Source organism: Micropterus salmoides, unplaced genomic scaffold (assembly GCF_014851395.1).
Source record: "Micropterus salmoides isolate LMB-PRFRI ecotype aquatic unplaced genomic scaffold, ASM1485139v1 Ms_hic_scaffold_798, whole genome shotgun sequence".
Classification (NCBI taxonomy): domain Eukaryota; kingdom Metazoa; phylum Chordata; class Actinopteri; order Centrarchiformes; family Centrarchidae; genus Micropterus; species Micropterus salmoides.
The window spans coordinates 1,361-24,572 of NW_024044568.1; the positions used below are offsets into that span (position 1 = coordinate 1,361).

General features: G+C 42.4%; 1 protein-coding gene across 1 annotated transcript; it reads right to left on the reverse strand.

The window, feature by feature from the left end:
- Nucleotides 1–478: 478 nt before the first annotated feature.
- On the reverse strand, nucleotides 479–19,416 carry LOC119893016 (growth arrest-specific protein 7). Its single transcript, XM_038704931.1, has 2 exons — nucleotides 18,987–19,416; nucleotides 479–625 (listed from the first exon to the last, which is right to left on the reverse strand). Exons 1-2 carry the CDS (start codon nucleotides 19,164–19,166, stop codon nucleotides 494–496), a joined length of 312 nt encoding a protein of 103 aa, XP_038560859.1. The 5' UTR covers nucleotides 19,167–19,416; the 3' UTR covers nucleotides 479–493.
- Nucleotides 19,417–23,212: the final 3,796 nt, after the last annotated feature.

Here is a 23,212-nt window from a genome sequence, read left to right on the forward strand (position 1 = left end):
ACATACACTGTTCAGCATTATGGGAAATTCGCTTATTCGCTTTCTTTGTGAGAGCAAGATGACACGAAGGATATCAGTCTCATGTCTGAGTTAAGTATGGAAGTGAAGTCCGGAAACAATTTGCCTAGCTTAGCATACAGGCTGGAAGCAGGGGAAACAGTTAGCCACTAATTAACACGTATACTTTTTACATAACTGGTACAGAAATGTAAAAACGACTGATTATGGTTTTAGGGAGAGTTTAGTTATGTTGTCAAACTACTTCTTAGTGAGTAGCAACTGAAAATGGCGCCGAGTAGCTTCCTGTAGTGTTGTCACCACAGTGAGGCTGCCCGGTTTGATACCATGCCGTGCCTGTGCTGAAACCAAAACAAACCTGTGCTCATTGATCCGGCAACCAGGACTACAGCCAGAGGTGCTGCACATATGTACTGGGCGGATGTATAAACTGTTATCTATCAAAAATAGTTCCAACCTGTAACCCCACCTAAATTTACTGACTCTTACCATTGCTTGTGGTGTTGACGTAGTATCGCCGCCCTTGTGGAGACATGTAGCATTTCCAGAGAGGTGGCAGGGGTTCTCTGAGGTCCTCAACAGAGAGATGACTCAGAGATGCGGTGCTCTGTCAAAACAGAAAAGCAACAACAACATCGGTTCGTGTCAATAACCATTAAAGGCTCATCAGAACAATGGAGGTGCATTTAAACACAATGTTAGAGCCAAGTCTAAGATGTATTTCTCAGGGGTATGTCTGAATTGAAATAACTGCTGGAGATAAAGAGATAACAAGATCAAACTACACCACTGAAGATAAGGCTACACAAGAGATGGAGAAGAAATAAGCAGCACTCAGCTCGGGTTCAATAAGGTTCTCATTTCCTCAAGCATTTCACAACCAGCAACCAATGACATCATAGCGGAGCAGGCTGAGCTGCTGCTTCTGCTGCTGCCACACAAAGAACAACAAACTGTCTCTGCTCTGCACTGCTCTGGACTAAGACAGCGTATGTGCACACAAAACACAGCCGAAGAACACGAGAGAACATGTATGCAAACTGTGCACATCTGCTGCTGATTAGCAGGAAAACAACAGGCTGAGGCCATTGTAACACATTCAGATGCTGTTTGGAGACTTGGGAGAGCTACAGTTTTGTTACTGGGGTCCACGCCAAGTCACTCACGCATCTAGAAGAGGAGGAACTCGATCCAATCTCTGCAGGCTGGATATGAATTCAATAGAATACAGTAGGAGAAGGAGGAGACTTCTCTGCAATCGCAGACATAGATGACCGCTCGCTAAGCTCCATCTCTGAACAGCAATTGTCCAATCGTAGCTTCACAACCATAACTTAGCACGAAAGCCCTGCAATGCTTAAGTGGTGTGCATGGGGCTGGTAAGAGACGTACTCTGGATTTAAAGAGTTGGCCTGGATGCAGGGGGACAGATGTGACCCACGACCATTCATCATAGTTTATAATAATGCAGTGCAATAAATGCAATGCAATGCAATAATGCAGCGGTGAGGATACGTTTCATAGAGGCGACGAGGGTATATAACGCGGCTCTACCCGTCTGTCTGTCACTGTTAATAAAGAACCCAGCCTGCAGTGTAGTTCATACTCTTCACACATAAACCACAAAACTGTAGAGTTAGTTTGCTTTTATATCACGTCAACACATATTTGCACGCTCCCTCGTTCACACTCGTCCACAGCTCTCTCTCTCTCAGCTGCAAGTCTGCATCACACTTTTTTATCAACTGATTTTTTTTTTTTTTATATAATGCCTGGTTTTAGGGGGTGCATTGTGGCCCTGTGTCAATGTTAGCATGTCCGGCTAATTGGTTTACTAAGATTACATCCAAGGAATGAGAGCGTTTCATGCTACAGTATTTTGGGGGTTTAGAAATACATTATAAAAGCCTTGTTCTCCCCCAGCAACATTCACTGTGTGAAGTATGAAGTGTGTAAGTATATAATGTGTATGTAGTGTGAAGCACAGTTTAAGTCACTGTGAGAAGCTTGTCTTGGATGCTATTAGAGTGTAGGTTAACGTTAGCCGCTGTGTCCTTCTCTTTATTAGATGTGGGGAAGTTTACACTCCAGCAACCCCAGCCAGGCTTGTGTTTTAGCATTACAGTCTCTATACACCAGAGATGCTCAAAAGTCTTTGAGCTAGAGTCCAAGTCAAGTCTCAAGTCTCTGAGCAAGAGTCCAAGTCAAGTCTCAAGTCTCTGAGCTAGAGTCCAAGTCAAGTCTCAAGTCTCTGAGCAAGAGTCCAAGTCAAGTCTCAAGTCTCTGAGCTAGAGTCCAAGTCAAGTCTGAAGTCTCTGAGCAAGAGTCCAAGTCAAATCTCAAGTCTCTGAGCAAGAGTCCAAGTCAAGTCTCAAGTCTCTGAGCTAGAGTCCAAGTCAAGTCTCAAGTCTCTGAGCTAGAGTCCAAGTCTCAAGTCTCTGAGCTAGAGTCCAAGTCAAGTCTCAAGTCTCTGAGCTAGAGTCCAAGTCAAGTCTCAAGTCTCTGAGCTAGAGTCCAAGTCAAATCTCAAGTCTCTGAGCTAGAGTCCAAGTCTCAAGTCTCAAGTCTCTGAGCTAGAGTCCAAGTCTCAAGTCTCAAGTCTCTGAGCTAGAGTCCAAGTCAAGTCTCAAGTCTCTGAGCTAGAGTCCAAGTCTCAAGTCTCTGAGCAGTGTAATGTTAACTGAGTAAAACTGTAACGTTACATAATCAACAATAAACCTGCAATCTGTTTGGCAAGTCAGCTCATGGAGCTACAGTAAATGTAGCTTAATTAGCTTGCTAACAATATAATTTTGCCTACATCTGTTAAAAATAAAGGACCTATTGTTTAAAAAATTACAAAACAAATTCTATGGTAAATCTTCCCCTGTAATTATTGTAAACTTCATAAATGCCCTGCGAGAACAGAAAGCATGAGAGGCAAAGCATTTAAATGGTACAACCCAGAGCAAGCTATATGAAACTTGTAATCTGTGAAACTGACAGGCCTGAATTCTCTTCTCTGCCTCTGACAAGTATTGGGAGGCCACTGTGGAGACGTGTTCGGATCAGAGTGGGTGATAGGAAATGGGAATGCTATTCGTTATCATCAGACACTGCCACATACCAGGGTCAGGCCAGAGAATATCAGCTCAAAGCAAACATTACTTCATAGATATTTACTATCTCATCACCTATGTCTTAGGGATAATCAAGCAGTAGTGAGTATTGATTTAAGCATAAACTGTCCCTGGAGAATAAAGTTAATTCTCTGCCCTCGGTGGAAGAAGAGGAAGGAAGAAACCCAGAGCTCTCCAGCATGAATCCATGTCAACCCGGGTGACTTATGACTGCATGTAATTACACACTCTCTGACAACACTGCAGTGATGTTTTCCCCTTGATGGTCTCCGTGGTCACTGTTATATTTGTCCTTCGTGTGCCTTTGAGAAACAGGTTTTCTTAAATAGTCCAGTAATTTGCGACAGCAGTGAAAAGTAGTCATGGATGTAACAATGGACTAACACCAAAACGCCATTAAAGAAACTATGAGACATTTCCAATCATGTCGGTGACACACAATGTTTATGTACTGAAAAAGAATTGGAAGGAGAAAAAAAGCTGAAACCAAACCACATATACAGTTACGGTGGAGTTCAGTGCTGAATGTGTGGAGAGGCAAGGTGCCCTTCACTTGTTCCTCACATGTAGCTCCTAAGTCAAACATCATGGGTTATTATACATTTGTTTTCACTGTTGTAGTGTAAGACTGGGTGAGAACAGCGCAGAGCAGGCAATGACTAGACCAGGTCCTGGATCCCTCCCACTCTAATGTGTTGTATACCAAGTTGCATTTACGTCCCAATCTGGTGAACTAGGTATTAATACCAGATTTAGTATTTAGTCTTAAATGTAATTGTGATTATGTGCAATTCATGAAATTACCACAAGTAGTTGCTACATAGTGAACCAGGGGCCTTCAGGTCTGGGGGCACAGATGGTAAAAGTGCCTGTTTCGTCAAATTTTGCTCCAGGACTGGGACCGTTATTCTGTGTGTCACGGTACTGGACGCCCAGCGGGTTACAGAGTTCATAACAGGAAGAAGAGTTTGTTATATCAACATTCTCCTGTCACAACTGAGTGACTGAAATGTCTGGGTTCCATCAGATTCAGATTCAGGATCTGTGCTACCATGTAATGGAGTAACAAAAGACTTTCGGGGGGGGGGGTTCTACATTTTCTGGTTGCTTTCCTGTTGGCTTCCTTCAGACACGACGCTGTTTGGTCACATGTTTTTATCAGTGAAATGATACCCCAGTTGTTTTTCTCTGAGCTAAGCAGAAACGGCTCTCAGAATCAGGCAAAGACAGATGGGAGTGGGCAGCTTGTAGTCAGAGGTACACGGATAATATGTAAAAAATCTTGGACATGAAGACATTTTAGATTGTTGATGTGGTTCAGTTCCAGTGCTCTGATTAAACAACATCACAAAGTGCTTCTGAATCTAAGTTTCTGTCCCTCGAAACATCCACATACCTGCTTCAAACGGAGTCTCAAAGCAGTGTGTGTGAAGAGCGTTCTGAGCTTTAAAAGCCAGAGTTAAAATGCTCCTCCCTGACAGAAGTTTGTGACAGATCTGACCTGTCCTGTCATACACATAAAAAAACACCCAGACATGACTGAGATAATGGGAGCACCTTGGTGGTGGGAAGTATGACGAATCTCAGAGCCAGCTTGTCTCAGCATATGCAACATTAAATAATGCACCATTCCAGATGGTTAACCTTCGAAACCCCCGACTGCCTTTGGCTCCATATTCACAGCATGCCAGAAAAGCCTCTGGCGGAGAACACAAGGACTCATCCCAGGCTGCGATGAATGAGTTGCAACCACAACGATCACTGCTGCTGTCTGTGAGCTCTGCAGTCGCTCTCATCACGCTGCAGTTTGAAAGATGAACTTCATTGAACATGTTCTAGTCCTCACAGCAGGCATCTGAGAATCATGAAGGTAAAATAACAGAGCATAGGAGCAATTATTATTATTACCAGCAGATTGTGAGCTGGTGAAATGTGCTTTCACTAAAATGTCACCATCTGCCACTAAATATGATCAATATGTGGGAGACGTTTGTTCTTTAACGATGTCCAGTCTCATCTGCTTCAGTTAATGACTTCCTACATTTCCCAAAATAATTTTCTTTTGGCCTTTTCACCTTCATTAGAGAGTGGATATTAAAGCAGCAGACAAGAAATGTGGCAATAGAAAGAGGAGTGACATGCAACAAAAGTCTCCAAGTTGAATCCAACTTTGGATGTTGCAGTTGTAGCGTATGCATCTTACAGACACACTAACGTTCAACAACATGCCGCTCTAAAACTATTTTTGTAAAGAAAAAAACATCTATGATTGGAATTGCAAAAGATTTACAGATCAAATCACTCTGCATTTATTTGGGAAATGTGTTTTACAGACACGAGTCACACATTTGTGGATTTTGTGTGAAACAGCACGGCAGAAGAGTCTAATCCACAAGAATAGGTGGCTATCCACAAATATATTTCCATTGAAAATGGCTTAGTGATGACATAGGAGTTGGAAATTAGAGGTGCTGAGGCAGATTTATGGATGCAAATCACTCTACATTCATTTGGGAATTCTACAAGTTCAATGCAATGCACTCCAAACGGCCACGCTCCAAACGGACACACCCCGAACAGGCAATGCACTTGTATTACAAATGGATCAACAGATTAAGTGTAATGCGAAAGGGGACAAACCCACAGAGAATTATGTTCTTTAGGCACTTGTTTGGATTTTGAACCTGGAAATATACCATTTTAGTCTCACTGCTCTCAGTCAACTATTTTCAGTGAACAAGCACCAAACAAACCACACTGTACACTACCCTCACACCCTCAAACAGCAGACAGATAAAGATATCAACTAGCTACGTAGTGAAGCTGATTTAGCAAAAGACCAAAACAGAGCTAGAGAGCAAATAGATGGCCTGAAACACGACTCCAAATGAATGAAAAGAATTCTCCACATCTACTCTGCTGCTACATGTGTAAATATGCAACTGTTTGCTAACAAAGTTTAGTGTGTTAGTTTGTTACCTTAGTTTAGGTGATAATATGCCAATGTTGGGTTTACAGCTTGTTGGATAGAACTTTAAAATAAACCAACAAATGTATTCTAAGATATTCTTCTAATTTGCTTAATAAAACAAAATAATAATAAACAGGGTTTAAATGTGAGTTAATATGGTTCAAATGCAAAGCTTGATAAATTCGGTGAAATCGTGATTCCAGTTACTTAACTGTGAAGTCCTTACATTGGCAAATTCTTTAGGATATTTGGTCCAAGATAACTCAGCTTCACAGTTTTGTAGCTGAAGAGGAACTGTAACATATCAAATTGTTTTTGATGCTAAAAAAGAAGAAACCATATACTTCATTGGTCTTCCTGGTATTATAAACAGATCCCAGCATTTTCTTTCTCAGATTAGAGACATGTCCCACACACCCCAAACACAGGCAGCATCTCTTATTATGGAAAACTAAATACCTCACAGTCTCTCTATTTCAGTGACACTGGCTCTCTGCCTGGAAAACCAAGAATAATTTGTTGAATTCCCTTGGAAAAAGCTTATAAATAAATAGCCAGTCTTGCTTTTAGGTCAGTCAGAGAATAACAGCGTAGTAAACTCAGGCCGTTAGCTGGATTTTAACAGCCCCAGCTGAGACCTGCAAGAAAGACTCCACTTCATGGACATTAAAGGAAGTTGAAATCCAGGGCATTATCTAACTTCTAGTGAAAACTGTGGTGTAATTTAAGCAATTTACTTAACAGATTAGAAGAGAGAAGCAGGGTTGCTCACTTTGAAAAACTGACGGGAAAGTATTAAATAAGGAATAACTGGATCCTAAATCGACTCTCTGAAGAGTTGATAGGTAAACATAACTCGTGAGTAACTAAAATTGTTATTCTAAAGATCCAGGGGTCATTCTTTTTTAGCAGTAAAGATTCAGAGCAGTTTCCACTATTGAGCAACAGCTGAACACTGAGTCTTTCAGACAGACTTTCAGCTTTCAGCAGGTTAGCAGAGTTACTACACAGACACTGATTGTCCTGAAAAGGTGAGTCATCAGATGCAACTGTCGATGATCACATGGGTTATGAAATGCTCGTCACCCACTCACTGGCTGTGTGGAGGTGGCCTAATGTGCAGCCTCAATCTAAATGGTCCAGAGTTTCAACAGACTGGATTACTGGACAGGACTAACATTTAGCTGTCCTTACACGTGCCTGAGTGACTGAGTCCCTCCTGACTTGTGACAGAGTGTGTGTGTGTGTGCTTGGTGTATTACATTGCTTTTTTGCTGTGTCGTACTGTAACTTGTTCCTATGTGTGTCAAGCTGAGCGTGACCTCTGGTGACCCCCGTGGAAACATCTGGATTTGGGAAGAGGAGAATCTGTATAGGTCAAGGTCTGTCAGAGCAGCTGTCCAGTTTCCAGCTGGAAAGATCCAGAGGCGGAGAGGTTCCTGAACATGAACAGGAGGTGATACATGATGTGGAAATGATACTAGGCCCCAGCACCAGGGACCATGTATAAAAATGTTTTTTAAACAGCGTAGCTTTATATTACCTTAAATTCATTTCAACTCAAACCACAAAGTAATGCTAAACTATGAGGAAGAATTAATGTTCTGTTGCTTCTGCTGCCTAAGTGACAAGCTAGCTTACGATAATGCAACACACTAGAGAATAGTTGGGCCCGATTCGCCCCTACCATCAATCGCGGGGGCGAGTGCAAGTGCAGTCAGCTGACAACAACAGTCTGCCTCCATGTTTGTTAATGACTGAAATCACATGTGATCACTCGAGTTTCTATGAGTTTTCCCGGAACTGCCTTTCTGAAATCGTTTAGTATAAACACCAAGTGAAGTGGTGATCCTGAGTCTTGAATGAATCGTCTGGTGTGTGCGTTCTTAAGATTAAAATATAAAAACATTCTGTTATGTCTGTGGTATCCCACATTTTTAAAATAGGTTAAGATTTAAAAGTCCTCAAACGGACATAAGGCAGTCGCTTTTTACAAAATCAGTATAAAAAAATAAAATAACAAAATTGCTTAACCTTTTTAATTAACCTCCATTAACCATCCAGGGTGTTGAATAAAAAATGCTTCCACACAGCTTCTCAGGTGGTTTAGTGTTTTGCTTATTCAAGATTCAAAGTGTCAGATGTTCAAGTTTCCCTGTACACTGAAATTCTTAAATATTTATTAACAAATACATACACTTTGTAGAACTAGTTAGAACTTTTCATTTGAACAGGGGAGTCCAAATCAAACCTTGTTAGAGCAGCACCTAGCTCTAATGTCGAGCAAAAAAAGGACAGTCCGACATTCCCGTTTAGTGTGACAGCTCAAGACAACTGAAGCAACATCTGGGCTGCCTCATGATGTCCTGACATGTTCTGCTTCCTCTTACCTAGATATGACCACTTATACAGTGTGTTCTATGACACTGACAAATAGAGAAATGAAAATGTTATGATGTTGTCTTCACTTCATTACAATTGGTCCTTCCTGAAATTTGTTTTGTGTGGCATGCTCGTCTACCTTGCAACACAGTTAAGACTTTTAATACAGGCATGCATGGATTTAAGAGAAACCAAACAAATTCCAGCTGTATACATACTGGGGCAGAGCCGTAAACAGCCACAAGGCAAGCACACAGCCACAAACACAAAGGCTTTTTCATGATGAGATGCAGACGGAGAGCGAGGGCCACCTCTAGTCTGGAGTTTTCTACTAAAATAGTTACAAGGTACACAGTGGATGTGTATACTGTGATGTTCGCTCACTCCATCTCCTACCTTGTCATGAGCAGGAACAGAGGCGTGACATGACAGGGGAAGTATCTGTTTCCTATTATTCATGCATAAATACCTCCATCTTCCCTTTCTGTGGCAACAGCAAGATATCTGCACACCCAGGGTTACCGGGAAATTCACACACAAATGCTGATGCCAGTGTCTGTGTGAAAAGAGACACAGCTGCCCAATCAACACTGTCACACAGGAGCGAATGCTGATACACAGATGCAACACTTTACACTTACTAGTTGTCGCTGTTTAATAAAAATCTAAGGCCTGTTGATTCTCCAGCAAGTAGAGGGCTTTCAAACTATCACGTAAGCAAGGAGCTCCAAATGGATTACTATGAAATTATGATCTATTTTATGTTTGAAATATGTGACAGAGATGAGACCTTTATATTAAGACACCCAATTGGTGGTCTTGACCAGGGTTCCCACAGCTGGCTCCACGTGGGATTTAGTACCAAATTGACAAACTTCATTAAAGAGGACCTTTGGTGCTTTCCCTCATTGTCTCAATAATCACAATGGTTAATCATTACCAGCAGCCCTAATGAACTTAGGTTGCTTTCCCATGATTGTACTATTTACAAGCTTATGGCACAGTCACTACACGTCACGTTTTTTTTTAGGATAAGATATTATTTTGCATGTAAGTGGCACTCAACATGTACTCCGGAGTATCTGAAATCTGTGTGTCCTGATTTTCCTGAAAAAAATGCGGCAATGGGTTGTTCGACGGGTTAAAGTTGGCAAGTAAGTAAAACGTGGTTCCTGCAGTGTATTTTGTTGACTTGCAATGGTCTAAACGCTAGGAAGTTAGATTACATCTTAGAAAAATATGAAAATAACATTTTCACCACAAAATATGCTTCAGGTCACAATCTCAGTACTGGTGCTCAAAATTCCTCCAGTGACCTACACAGAACTAGGACACAAAGCGGCATAACAACATCTCATCACTACTGTTATCAATAGGCCCCAGTGGGGACTGTAACGCTAGCCTCTTACCCCGGGAGGTCTGAAGCTGAGCCGCAACTTCCCAACCCTCTGGGATCACTCAGCCTCATGTGAGAAACACAGCCGGGGAGACATTTCTCACATGTACGCTCGGCCGCTAATAACTAGACCTAGAAAGAAGAATGTGTCAAGATAGGGCCAGACCGAGCTGGGGTGAGTGGAGGAGGGGTGAGAGAATTAAACAGTCCTTGGAGGGAGACAGAGGGAGACGGGGAGAGGGAAAGAGAGCGATGGGGGCTGTGGACCGTATCTTTATTTGGGAGACATTGTTTTGGTTTGGGCAGATGTGGGAGCCTGAAGCGAAGCCACATTCCCAGATGTAGAGACACTTCAGACATGCAGAGAGGAGGATGGATGGACATGCGTGCTTAAGCATACGCTCGGTCACACATATATACTCTCACACACACACACACACTGATTGTCTGCTCAGTGCATCAGCACAGGGTACATGTGTGTATGTGCAGGCTAGAGCGCTAACAAAGGATGTTTTGTTACATCCCCCCCCCGTTCAGTTTATGTGAATTTCTCAAGCCTTGTATATTTGACCGTCTCTGCTCTAAGCTTCTGCGTATGGCGTATTCATGACGTGCACTGCCCATGAAGAAGCGTGATCCCCAGTGTGCAGATCTTATCTATACAGGCCTGCTTATGCTCTCAGGATCAGATGTGGCAGCATGTCAATCCCCTGTTCTGCTTTCCACTCAAGTGCTAAACTCACTGAGCACTCCGCAGTAACTAAAGCATTTCTCGCCGTGACCTGTTAATAGCCGCTGCAGGGCAACACAACGAGACTTTTTTAAACCCCGACTGCTTCACTCAGCTGCTAAAACAAAAGACTGTGACTCCAGACGTCCTGGTTGTATCCACAGTGAAACAGTTGAGTGTTAAGCTTAATGCACACTGTCCCGCTCTTTTAAACAGATGGCGCCTAATTCTTGAGTGTGCGTGGCAGTGAGTAAGTGTGTATATACTGTTGGGAAATATCTACTGGTGGACTTCTGTGGTTACACTGATCTGGGGTTTCCTCATCTGATCTGGATTTCCCCATTTCCAAATGCCCCATGCGGCCCCCATTCTTCTTAAAGCGCCACACTTGCTGTAAGTTAAGAATCACATGCTTTAATGTTTGGCATCTTCTGAGAGTCTCCAAACCACGTTTTGTCAGGAAAACACACGTGAAATGTGAAACGGGAAATGATGCGAACCTACACATGAAACGGCTGTTTGTCGAGCCGTCTCTTCCGGATATTTGGCATACTAGATATCTGGCAGACGTTGGTGATGGGAAGCCGTTTTGACGCGTCGTTGAGTAGTTCTAACATAACGACCGCCGATCGATCACTGATTTACCCCTAAGCACAGCCTAGCAGTCCCAGAGCTCACCGACAAATCGGACTTAAAATCATGCAGTGTAAACTAGGCCTTAAAAGTATCTCTGGGTCTTGTAGTGAGGGGAAGATAGGGCATCAGATCGAAAGGTCATCAAGGTCAATTTTAAAATGTCGCAGTATGAGGGTCCTCCATGAAGAGAGGATGTGAAGTCTTGCGCGATACGAGAACCACATAATTTATCAAATTGGGTCGGCCTCGGTTTTCAAAATAAGGTGTCTATACAGTATGATTATATTCACAGAAAGTATAAAACATTTTACATGTGTGCATTAAAAGTAAATAGACACATGTAAATGGAAATACCGTGTTCCGTATTCAGGAAAGTTTTTCATTCTATTCGGTTTTAGCTTCGGCCAAGAGTTTTCATTTCCGTGCATCCCTATAAAGGAGCACTTGTCAGACTGTCACACACACATACGCACACCTTACCAATACTGTAATTTACATATATGCAGGTGATGCAGACTTGAAAACTCGAACTGACTGATCAATTTGGATTGTCCCTTTGCCCCTCTGAACCATATTTCAAGACAGCGATCCCAGCAAATAAGGATTTACTGAGCCCTACAGGAGTATTTCACAAACTTTTGGCCTAATTCCATTGGTATGAAGGAAGAAAGTGGGGAAAACTGAGGGCCAAGCTGAAACTAACTGTAATTACTCTTTAACTGAGCTAATGTTTTTCAAGCTATAACTCAAAAATAGCTACACAGGAGTAGGCTTGGACCGAAGAGATAAAGGCTTAAAATAGTTCCCTCTGCCAGCACAACCTAAATATGGTGACGAATTTGCCCTTTTATATTAATCATACCATCCTTTAAAGTTTCCTAAATTGACTTGCTGCCACAATACACCAGTCTATTTAAAGCATTTATGGTTTCCTCTGCCTGTTGCTATGTAGTGAGGAATTATTTCTACCCAGCTCTGCTAATAGATGTGCAAAAACACCAAACCTTTTCTTCACTGTCAAAACAAACAACAGATTGTGGTTCAGCAAATTTTTCACAGCTTCACACGAGTATGTTCCATGACAAGAAATGACTGTATTTTGGTATGACGACACGACAGGAGGGGCGGTATTAGTTTTCCAGCGTGCAGGGGAAACACCTGGCTGTGTGCTGGAGGCTCTACAGCAGTGGTCTGACCCCCGGCATTCCACTATAGGGATTATGCCAGGCTAAATCACCACCCAAACCTCTGCTGGAAGCCCCCCCCCGCCCCCAAAGCTTACGGTTTCATAATAAACATAGCTGACACTCTACCAGGAGAAGCATTAACAAAGTGGTTCATAATTTACAGCTCATTGCAAATTGCTTACAGCAGTTGCCGTGGATACAGAGAGACACACGGTAATTCACACAGAAGAGAAACAATACATGATGCTATAATAATAATAATAATAATGTGAGCTCAATTTAGAAATTTGTGGGAAATAAACATTACATCATTAACAAATTCACGTGGCAACCTGTGCTCGACACCAGGGGGGTTCTCCCCCCACCTGGCCCCTGGCAGGCCCAGCTGCAGGATTTTTCAACATTTGTAGGGGAGCCCTGATGTGTTATGGGAATGTCAAATGGAGCCTCAGAGCAACGAGCGTGTAACGGCCCTCTGACCTGCCATTAAAGGCTATAACCCGGTGTGTGCCAGTTTTACTATGGGCCCTCAACCTGGATTGGTGCTTGAGCAAGCCACTGACCACAATAGCTACAGAATCCCTTTGCAATTTCCCAACCTGGGATATTCAGTGCTTGTTTTGCGTATATATTTACATACGGCTTTTCTGTTTGCATGTTCTCCCCGTGTCTGCGTGGGTTCTCTCCGGGGGCTCCGGCTTCCTCCCACCCTCCAAAGACATGCAGGCTAGGTTGACTGGCGGCCCTAAATTGTCCTTAGGTGTGAGTGTGAGTGGTTGTTTGTCTATGTGTGGCCCTGCAATGGACTGTCCACCTGTCCAGGGTGTACCCCGCCTTTCGCCCAATGTCAGCTGGGATTGGCACAGGATAAGCAGTTGTTGATGGATGGATGGATTTGTCTTCACATTATTGCATTAAAATAACTTAAATCATTGTCAAACTAGTTGCCGACAAATGTTCTGTCGATCAACTAATCATTTGAGCTCTAGCGAAATCCTTTTCCTTGCTCTTTCATCTTTTTTTATGAAAGAAAAGTCTCAGCAAAGTGCCAATACATTTTGCTTCATGTACTGCATGTGAGCATGATCACAACAGCTCAACAAATGGAAGACGCTTCTTCAGGAAGTCATTTTGCTGTCTGGGATGGGGCATAGCGGCACAACGTGAACACACGGCACCATACCTGTTGATTTGTTTAACAGCGACAATGACAAACATTTAATAGGCTATACAATGTTATTGTGTATGTATATGGTGTATAAATAACGCACGGCATGCCAAAGCTCACACATTTCATTGTATTCTTGGAAACACGGCTAATGAAGTAGAACTTTGAACCTTGATAAAAGAAAAAGGTTTAATGAAATATATGGTTGTATCTCACTTTTTCAGTCTAAATTCTTGTGTTGTAAATTCAAATACTTTTTAAATATGATAAAATGTACTCCAGCAGTGCCTGCAATGTAATGTGTTTCAAGAAAAAAATGGAAAACATTCTGTAGCAGCCTGGTGTCATTTGCACTGTCAATTTACTGAAGGGAAACACAGTGGACATGCATAATGGTGCTGCAGACGTTTCACTCTGCCAGTCTCCAAAGACATCAGCCCCTATAACCAGATATTTATTGACCTGGCAAACCAGCCTCCGAGGTTTGGAATCAAATTTCTACTTGTTTCATAGTTGTTGCTAAGAATAGAAATTGTAGAATGGTGGAAATACCTAAGTGGAATCAATTGTCCCTAGGTCAAAGTCTCGACCTGTCCCCAGAATTTTGAATTCATGAGATATCCTGTTGCTAGTAAGGTGTAAGAAATACCTTCTCTGACGTAGATAAAAACTACCACTGAATCACAAAAAGGTGGATCGCGGTAATAAGGCATTGCTCCATGGAATGATAGAGTAACAGAGCAGCAACACAGAGCCAGGCTCGGCTTCGCATTTAAACAATCTGGAAACAGTGAAGACAAACACCACAGATTGGCTGACAAATTATTTTCAAGCAAGCAGGCTGATCGAATGAATGAAGCAATGACTCACTCCAATTCATTTGCTGATAAAAAGCTTCCAAACACTGTTGAGGACAATATCCTCCATTGAACTGCGCTGGGTGACATCACAGAGGCATCGGGCAGAAAGTCATGGCAACCGAGTCACCGTTGATGGTTTTTAGCTGCTGCTTTAACTCCCTTTTGTTTCTTTTCGTATCCTCCTCATTAGGTGAGCAGTGAGCAGCACTAATGAGCCAGACACTGATATAACTGGCTATGATTCATCAAGCTCCGGCGGTTGTCATGATGGCTCAAGAAATACAATGTTCTCCTGGAGTAGATGAGAGGACCTTTCACACAATACAGTTCACACACTCTCAGGATCTCATTTCATATCTGATGCCCACTGAGAAGAGAGGTCACAGTGTTCTTTTCTCAAAACATTACCTGGAAAGAGACTCAGGGGGATGAGAGGAAGGGAGGAAAGGAAGGACACTGTAGGAGGACTTTGTAGCTTGTATGGCCACAATAGATTGGATAAAGCTAAAACAGTGAAGAAGAGCTGTAAGGCTCCATAACTGACTCAGTAATGATAGCTATAACAGCAATATGTAAAGTTTGCTAACATTAGCCATTATATGCTTCAAGTTCTTAAATCAGATTAAGTAAGAAGCAAAACTTTGAAGAAGAAGAATTATTTCTCATTTCTTCCTTCAAAAGTTCCAAAGTTTAACTTGGTGGAGGCAACAGGTTCGGAATGATTTATTATGTTTGGAAGAATGGAGCCGTTTGTGGAACCAAGCCACAATACTGAAGATGACAACAGAGCCAGAATGAGAGCTGCATTGTTTACTGTGCCAGCTTCCAAATCCCTGTAAGCCTGACTTTCTAAGCATTTACAATTATGAAAGTAAGGCAGCCGAGTTCCTGCGTAACAGCCCGCAGGAGTGATTTCTTTAAAGAGCACCCCCCTGGGCTCTAATAAATGACCAGAATGAGGAAACAACGACATGTTTTTTGTTTCACCATCAGTCATTTCATTGTGCCAGCCAGCTCCCCCCGCAACACTTCTGATCAACCTACTGATGACACATTCAAAGAGTGGGGGAAGCCACCAGTTTCACTGTGAGTAATTCTACCTACAAAAAGTAGGAGGTGAATCTCTTCATCCCAGATTAACTTCTGATGTACTGGCACTGAAGCCCGACAAGCAAATACTATGAACCAATAAGGGGGTCTCAGTTATACCTGTTATTTCAAATCTAATAAAGTAGTTTGACAAAATAACTCAAGTCAATGTCTCCTTGCTGGCTTTTGTCCAGAGATTTCACTTGCTTATTAGATGCTGTAGAAAAGCTAGGAAAGAGGACCTGGAGTTAAGATCATTTTGTCTACTACTACTTTTTCCACAGTCACGCTTAAAATAGTTTTGGCTTTTCATGTTTGCATTATTATATTATTTTTTATTTATTTAGCACAAATACTGGAAATAGGGAGAAACAGCTAACTGCCTGGTAGAACAGGTAAAGCCAGCAAAGCAAATCAATTTACTTTTATTTTTAGGAAGGTTCCACCCGAGTGCAGAGAACAGCGAAGAAGAGAGTGAAAAGAAAGATTGGTTAGCCGTGAGAGTCGAGATCTGAACCCACAACACCACAAACATCCGACACAGGCTGCAGATCACAGAGGCAAGTTTCCCCCAGTGGGAGCTCGCGTGGAATTGATGAGAATCTGTTATAAGTCAGACCCAACATCAGACAAGAATGTTGTTGTTGCATCATTTAGAGTAGCTGAAGGGCCAAGTGTGAAAGGTTGACCCTGAAAACAGTAGTTTTAGTAAATCAACGTCCAATTTACCTTTTTCCGAGGCTTCCAACCTACTATAGATAAACTGAAGAGACGTCATGTACTTCTTCAGCTGAGGAAGACCATGAGATGCAGTTGAAAACTCTAAATAGCTAGTAAGTGGACAATGAGTTTCCTTTTTTTTCCTCCCTCGTCAAACCACAGTAATCAATTTGTTTCAACATTTGGTGGGCAAAATGCTGGCCGCATTCACCAGAGCTTAAGGCGACCTCCTCAAATTGACTGACAGATGGATTTTGAGGCTGACAATGCTATCGAGTTATAAAAAATGTGATAACAATATATTGGCTGATTTTTTTTTACATAAACACAAACTTTTTTTTCCCCTTTTAAGAATTAGGAACACAATAGTTACTGAGCGGAACATTCTGCAGTAGAACAATGAACTTGTCTTGTTTTCTAGGGGGAAAACGATGTACAGCCCAAAAATACTTGAGACACAACTTTGACATTTTTTGTACGGCAAGTTCTTGCGACCTACTGGCCGCTAATACCTTCAAATTTGAAATAAACTAATCTTATCTCCACTTCGAATGTCTTGTTTTGTCCGACCAACACTCCCAAATCCAAGCAAATCCTCACAAGGGAATCTTTGCTTGAAAATTATCACTAAACTTGTTGCTGATTCATTTTCTGCCACTCGAGCAATCTTTTCAGCACCACTTTCCATTAGAGTTGAAACTATAAACTGGATTGTTAAGGACAATAATTTATGAGTTACAAATAATAAAAAAAAACAATACACTGGCCGCTGTCTTTTCCTTTTGCAATTTTTACATCTTAAAAATTTAATTTCTTATATTTTATAACAATATGCGCTGAGTGAAACATTTTTCAGTGCAACAATAAACTGCTCTGTGCTCTCTTTACATGTAACGGAAACTGATACCGATTTCAGATTCAGAAAGAGCTTTATTGCCAAGTAGCATTTTACATGGATAAAGAGTTTGCTATGGTGATTAGGTGCTAGACATACAGTTGACAAATAGATTTAAAAATATATAAATATGGAATAAACAGATGATATATCTATGGTAAGGTGATAGAAGCCAATACACCAGCACGGCTGATTTACTGGTCTCGCTATAATGGAGATTGGCTTTTTTTGCTTGAAAATCGATTATCAAAATGGTTGTTGACTAATCAATCAATTTATCCTTTCTTTGTCATACCTAAGCATAGCCTGAGACTGAATTGTCTTTCTGTTCACTTTACTATTCATAACACTGAACCAACTGCTGAAACAGAATCAATGAATAGGCGACACTTTCCTTTGACCCCACTACAGACAGGTCAAGACCCGCAGTCCTCTAAAAGTTCAGCTTCTCGCTCAGACCTTCAACACTTCTGCAGGCTGGATGCTTGGTGAAGCTTAAACAACAGTCTCTCCACGCCCTGCGCCGCCCTGCTACCCCGCCCGTCAACACAATTCCTCAAAACTGGTCTTGGATAAGATAGGGGATGTTGTGCTTGAACTGTTTTCTGCTGCGGGGTCTTCAGCACAGGGCCGTGATCAGGAGGCATCGCTCTGGTGTCACCGGCGCACAAATCATGTTACTTTTTATATCTCCTCACATTCAGAGGGAGGACGTGATAAAGATGGCAGCATTGGGTGCCATAGCCGAGAATGCTGGAGTCATGTCTGTCCCTTTTGGATACAAGCTGATTATAGCAAACTGTCAGAACACTGGGTGGGTGTCACCGCCTCAACCACACACTCACTCAGCAAGCCAAGCACGCCAAATTAAAAAGGAAGAAAGAAAGAAGCTGGAGATATTGTCTAAGTTGCAGCAGTGTCTGAACTCGGAGGTCGAGCCAGAGAGGGTCAGGGTGGGCGAGGGATGGGTTGACCGTGAAGAGAGAGAGGGAGCTTGCACGCCCTGTGCATTCAGGCGCACAGAGAGGAGACCTGAGAATTTCAGTGGAATGCGTGTGGAATGAGGAAGTGTGCGACCAGTCGGCCGCTCAGCCAGGCAGAGAGGGAAGGTTAGAGTTAATCTGATAACTCGGGAAAACGATTCATTAGTGCATCTGTCAATGCTGAGAGTGTGACCGGTCTGAATCTTTTACTCTTGCCACTTTGTGTGTGTGTGTGTGTGTGTGTCTGACTTACGGGACCTTACTGAACACATTTGAGACTAAAGACCAGTTGATCGGGGACGGCTTGTCGATTTAGGGGACAAAAGCCACGTCCCCGATTGGAGAAAAGATGATTTTTGGCCAGCGGTTAAAGTTTGGGTTAGGTTAAGTCTTCAGGAAAAAGTAAATAGTTTGTTTTAAAGCGCCTTTCTAATTCTTTCCCAATCCAACCACTTTACTGTCACACACTGATGAGCAGAGGCTAAGGTGCCATCTGCTCACCAGACACAGAAACACATTCGTACACATTTATGCATGGAATTTAGGCTTCAGTGTCTTGCCATGCTGACTGGGGGAGCCAACCTTCTGATAAAGGGAGGACTGCTCTACCCCCTGAGCCACAGCCGCCCTGACTCACCTTCTGTTTAATGTCCTCAAAAGTGACATGAAGAAAACGTGCACGTGACTGAGTCAGAGAGAGAATAAACAGTTCACTTGAAGAAAAATGGGTTTTTCATGAGCACAACATCATTACAAAGTCAAAAGGTCAGTCAGTTCAGCAATTTTACACCCAGTGAAGCTCTAATTAAGGCTCATACAAAGAATCCCTTACCTCCAACACCTGGACATAACTTGAAGGGAACCATCCTCTAGCTCCATCCCTCTCGCCCTCCCACCAGCCTCCGGGCAGAGCCTGGACCACCTTAATAACGTCCCCAGCCTCGAAGCTCAGTCCCTGCTGGTGCTGCTCCCCGCTGAACGGGTACAAACTTTTGCAGTACGATCCGGACATCGCCAGCGCGCACGGGCAGCGAAGATGTCCTCCCCCCCCCTGCTCCTCTGAAGGAAAACAAAAAGTTTTTTGAATCAAGGGCGAGCTTTGTGTCCGAGTTTGGTGCCCGAGTTGCTCACAGCTCGTGGAGCGGCGGAGCGGAGCGGAACGCGCGTGGAGCTGGTGAACAGGTTCCCCACCTACTGTCAGGACGCCCCTCAGCGATCTGCTCCTCCAGCCTGCCTGCCAGCCTGCACGCGCCGTCTCTGATGGTTACAGACGCTACAAGCCCAGCGTCAAACCAGACGGAAGTCAACAAGTCTGCCTTCAAACTAAAAGCACGACGCGTTTCAAAGTTAGTTTAAAACCAAAGATAAGATGTAAGATATCTCCATGAAAACCGAGCAAACTCCATCTGCCGAGGAACACCGTCACTGCGGTTGAAAGCTCCGGGGTAAAAAATGAGTAAGTGGACCTTTAGTTTACATAATAATTGTGTAGTTTTTTAAAAAATCTCTATTAAAGTTAAAGTGTATAAAGCACTTGGATACTGTGCCGTATGATTCATTGGGCTATTTACTAGTACTATATACACACACTCTGTTATAAATATTATGAAGAAGCTCCAATGCAATACCCTATGTGTGGAATGATTACTAGTGATTTTAAGGGGGAAAGTTTTATTGTTTGCGCAACATGTGGATTTCATGCATCGGTCCTTTTAAAGTTTTAGTTTGAAAGATTTTACCGGATATTTTGTCAGTTTTGGTGGTGGACGTTAACTGTGATTGTTGAAATGTGCAACTCCCGTCTGGCTCTCCTTTACTTTTTCATACACAATTTTATTCGATAATGATGATTTAATGTCCAAACATTTGTCCATTTTACGATTCGCTTTTATGGCCTAAATTTCACTGCTTATACTGCTGCAATGTCTTCTGCTGTTTAGTATCATTGTTTATTTATATCGTTTTTGTGGTCATTATATCTTTTTTACTCTTTTATGGAGGGCTCTGTGACTATTTATTGCACATGGGAAGTCAGTGGAAATGGACTCAAATGGAAGTGGTTGTATTTAAAAAAAGCACAGGAGAACATTGACTATATCACAGAATAAAGTAAGAGTGAAATAAACATACAGTTACCTTTAAAGCCTTTGTTGTCATTTTATTTAAATATACTTGGTTATGGTTTCATAAAGCAGCTTTGTTCAGAGACAAAGCTGACTTGAACATGACATTTTCCAAAAACAAAAAAAAATCTTTATAGTTCCTCATTTGCACTGTGGCTTGGTGTTATGACAGATCACTTTATTTTCAGCCTACAGACATCACAACAACCAACTTGAGCCATCAGTGAGACACATGAGTGGTTTATTAATGCAGCTGCAATGAGGCTTGTGATATACAGTGTATATATATTCATTTTAATTTGGAATCAATGAAACATATCTGAAATACAGTTAACAGCTTTCACTACACTTTGATGTTTTAGATCATACCAAAAATGCCACTAGGGAGCTATCAACTCTCTCTGTGCAGTCCCTGTCATGGGTGGGCTTGCCAAGGCAGTGGGGATGGGACCCAAACACAGACAGAACAGGCACATAAGGTGCAGTTGAAGGATTTTATTGTCCATAAATGAGCTTAAATGTATGTGAGGCAGGTAGATCAGTAGGTAGGCAGGTACACAGGCTGGCAAGCAACAACCAAGCAGCAGGCAATTACAGGTCCAGGAAAGGAAACAGCAAATCTAACAAATAATTTGGAACATAGCAAAACAGGCAGTTAGCAAACAGGACTAACTGACAACGAGAAAGAGAAGTGAATCGGTATATGCTGAGTGGCGGATGAGGGAATTAGTTGCAGGTGAGGAATGGGTGGAGTAGACCAGGCACCTGCAGGGCTGATGAGGGAAGTTGGGAACAGGTGTGTAGTTGGGTGGGGAAAATTCGAGGGCATCTGGTGGAGAGTTAGAGGATGGCCGGTCTGGGGAGCCAGAAAGAGGGACAGAGAGCAATCCAGAGGGCCGCATGTGACAGTGTGGTTGAAGAGAGGGGCTGCCCCAAGAGGCAGATTCCAGAGTTCTGGTCAGGAACTCCAAGCAGGATGGGTGGAGGTTGTCCAGAGGAGAGATTTAAAGGCAGGAGAATGGGGCAGGTGAAAAAAGTCTGAGTCGAACCATAGTGGATGGAGGGAGGTCCAGAGGAGGGATTCGGGGACAAGTGGCCTAGGAACAGAAGAACAGGGTTGTGCAAAAGACTTCGGCCTGAGGGCTGGGGGAGCAGGAGGCCTCAAGAGGATGCCCTGAAGGCAGGACTGAAGCAGAACTGGAGACCTCAAGTGGAAACAAGAGTCGGCCAGACCGCTGACTGGGAACCAGTAGGACTGGTGGTACCTCACTGGTACTGAACAACATTGTCTCTGGAGTGCTAGGCAGCACAGCCTCTGGGTCCGGTGACCTGGTTGCCAAAGTCACTTAAGCACTGATCAACAGAGTTTCTGGAGCCGATCAGCTAAGTTTCATAAACAGCTGACTTTCTGTGATGCTGGGGAACAAAGTCTCTGGAGCTCTGATTAGCTGAGTCTATGGGATGCTAACCAGCTGAATATCTGGTGAGCTGGGTAGCAAAGTGAGTCGGACCAGATTCTTCTCTGACAACTGAGCTGTTTGTTTATGTTATTGAACCTTAATAGGGTCTACATGTGGTCTTCTAGATTGCTAACACCTATGTTTGACACTGACAAGATTTGATTATGGCCAATGTTAGTGTATTCATTATGATTTCAGATAATAGAGTCCTACATAGCTTTCCACTAATATATAAATTCCAGTTACAGTAGTTTCATTATGGTATGTTGACCTCATTCATTTAATCCTTGTGCACGAAAAATGGTCTACATGGTGGTTAGTCTCTAATTTGTTAATGCTAAGTGCTGATAATCATAACCATTCATGGTTTGGGTGATTTAGAAATTCCGGCCAGACACAGGTCCCAAAAGAGGACATGTCTGGGAAAAAGAGAACATATGGTCACCCTAATGAAATACCTAAATGAAAGAAGTTAGCATCTTGATTCTACATTGTGGGTCACTATACTCATTCTCTTTAATACTTAGTGGTTGTTTAATTTAGAAATGATAGTCATATTAACTATTTGTCTGTAATCACTAGCCACTTCATTTATAGTAAGAATAATGTAGATTCAATGTACAGCAGACCATCGTCTGCATCACTCTGACGCAGACGATGGTCTACTGTACATTCCTAACACACTGTCAACCAGAGCAACGGGTTTGTTTTCTCTGTCTTTGTTGACTGAACAATCGGCTTTCAAACCATCTGAAAGCACATCCTCCGCAACTGTGGCAACTTTCTCTTTGTACCAGGTATGTGAGTCTTTATCATCATTGAGTCTTTTTAATCTTTTCTTCATCAGAAAAGACAACCTGAAATTCCTTAAAGCATCGTTACTTTTGTGACAAACTATACATTGGTGACTTCTTTTTTGACCCAAATGCATATGATCTAGTGATCCATAGCCAGATTAGATGAAGTGTGCATTTGTGTTTCCAACCAGTTTGTCCAACAATGTCCAACACTTCCATTGTGTATTCTTCCTGTTGAACTTAGGAGATGGAGAATGGTTTTTAGTTCATCTTTATAGCATTACTAAATGCTTGGTTGACCATTAATACAGCCAGCTGTACTTTTTACCATTTATAAAAGAGGACTTCTTTAAAAATTGTACTATTTTTCCTTAGTTCAGGTACAAATTACAGGAATTATTAGTAAATTACAGACATGTAACAAAGTGTTACCTTTTCCTGTTAAGACCAAGCAATGAGTGATATGCACAGGCTGAACCGCAGCGAGGCTTATCTGTCCAAATCAGATGGTGCAAGAGCTCTAGGAGGAACTTAAAAAAATGCCCAGCTGAATCTAGATAGATAGAATCTAGCATTTTACAATGTTACAGCAATAACATCCTACTGTCTCTCACTCTTCTCTTCCTACCATATGAAGGTCACATTGGAGGGTCTTCAAATGTTTCTCTGTCATCCACC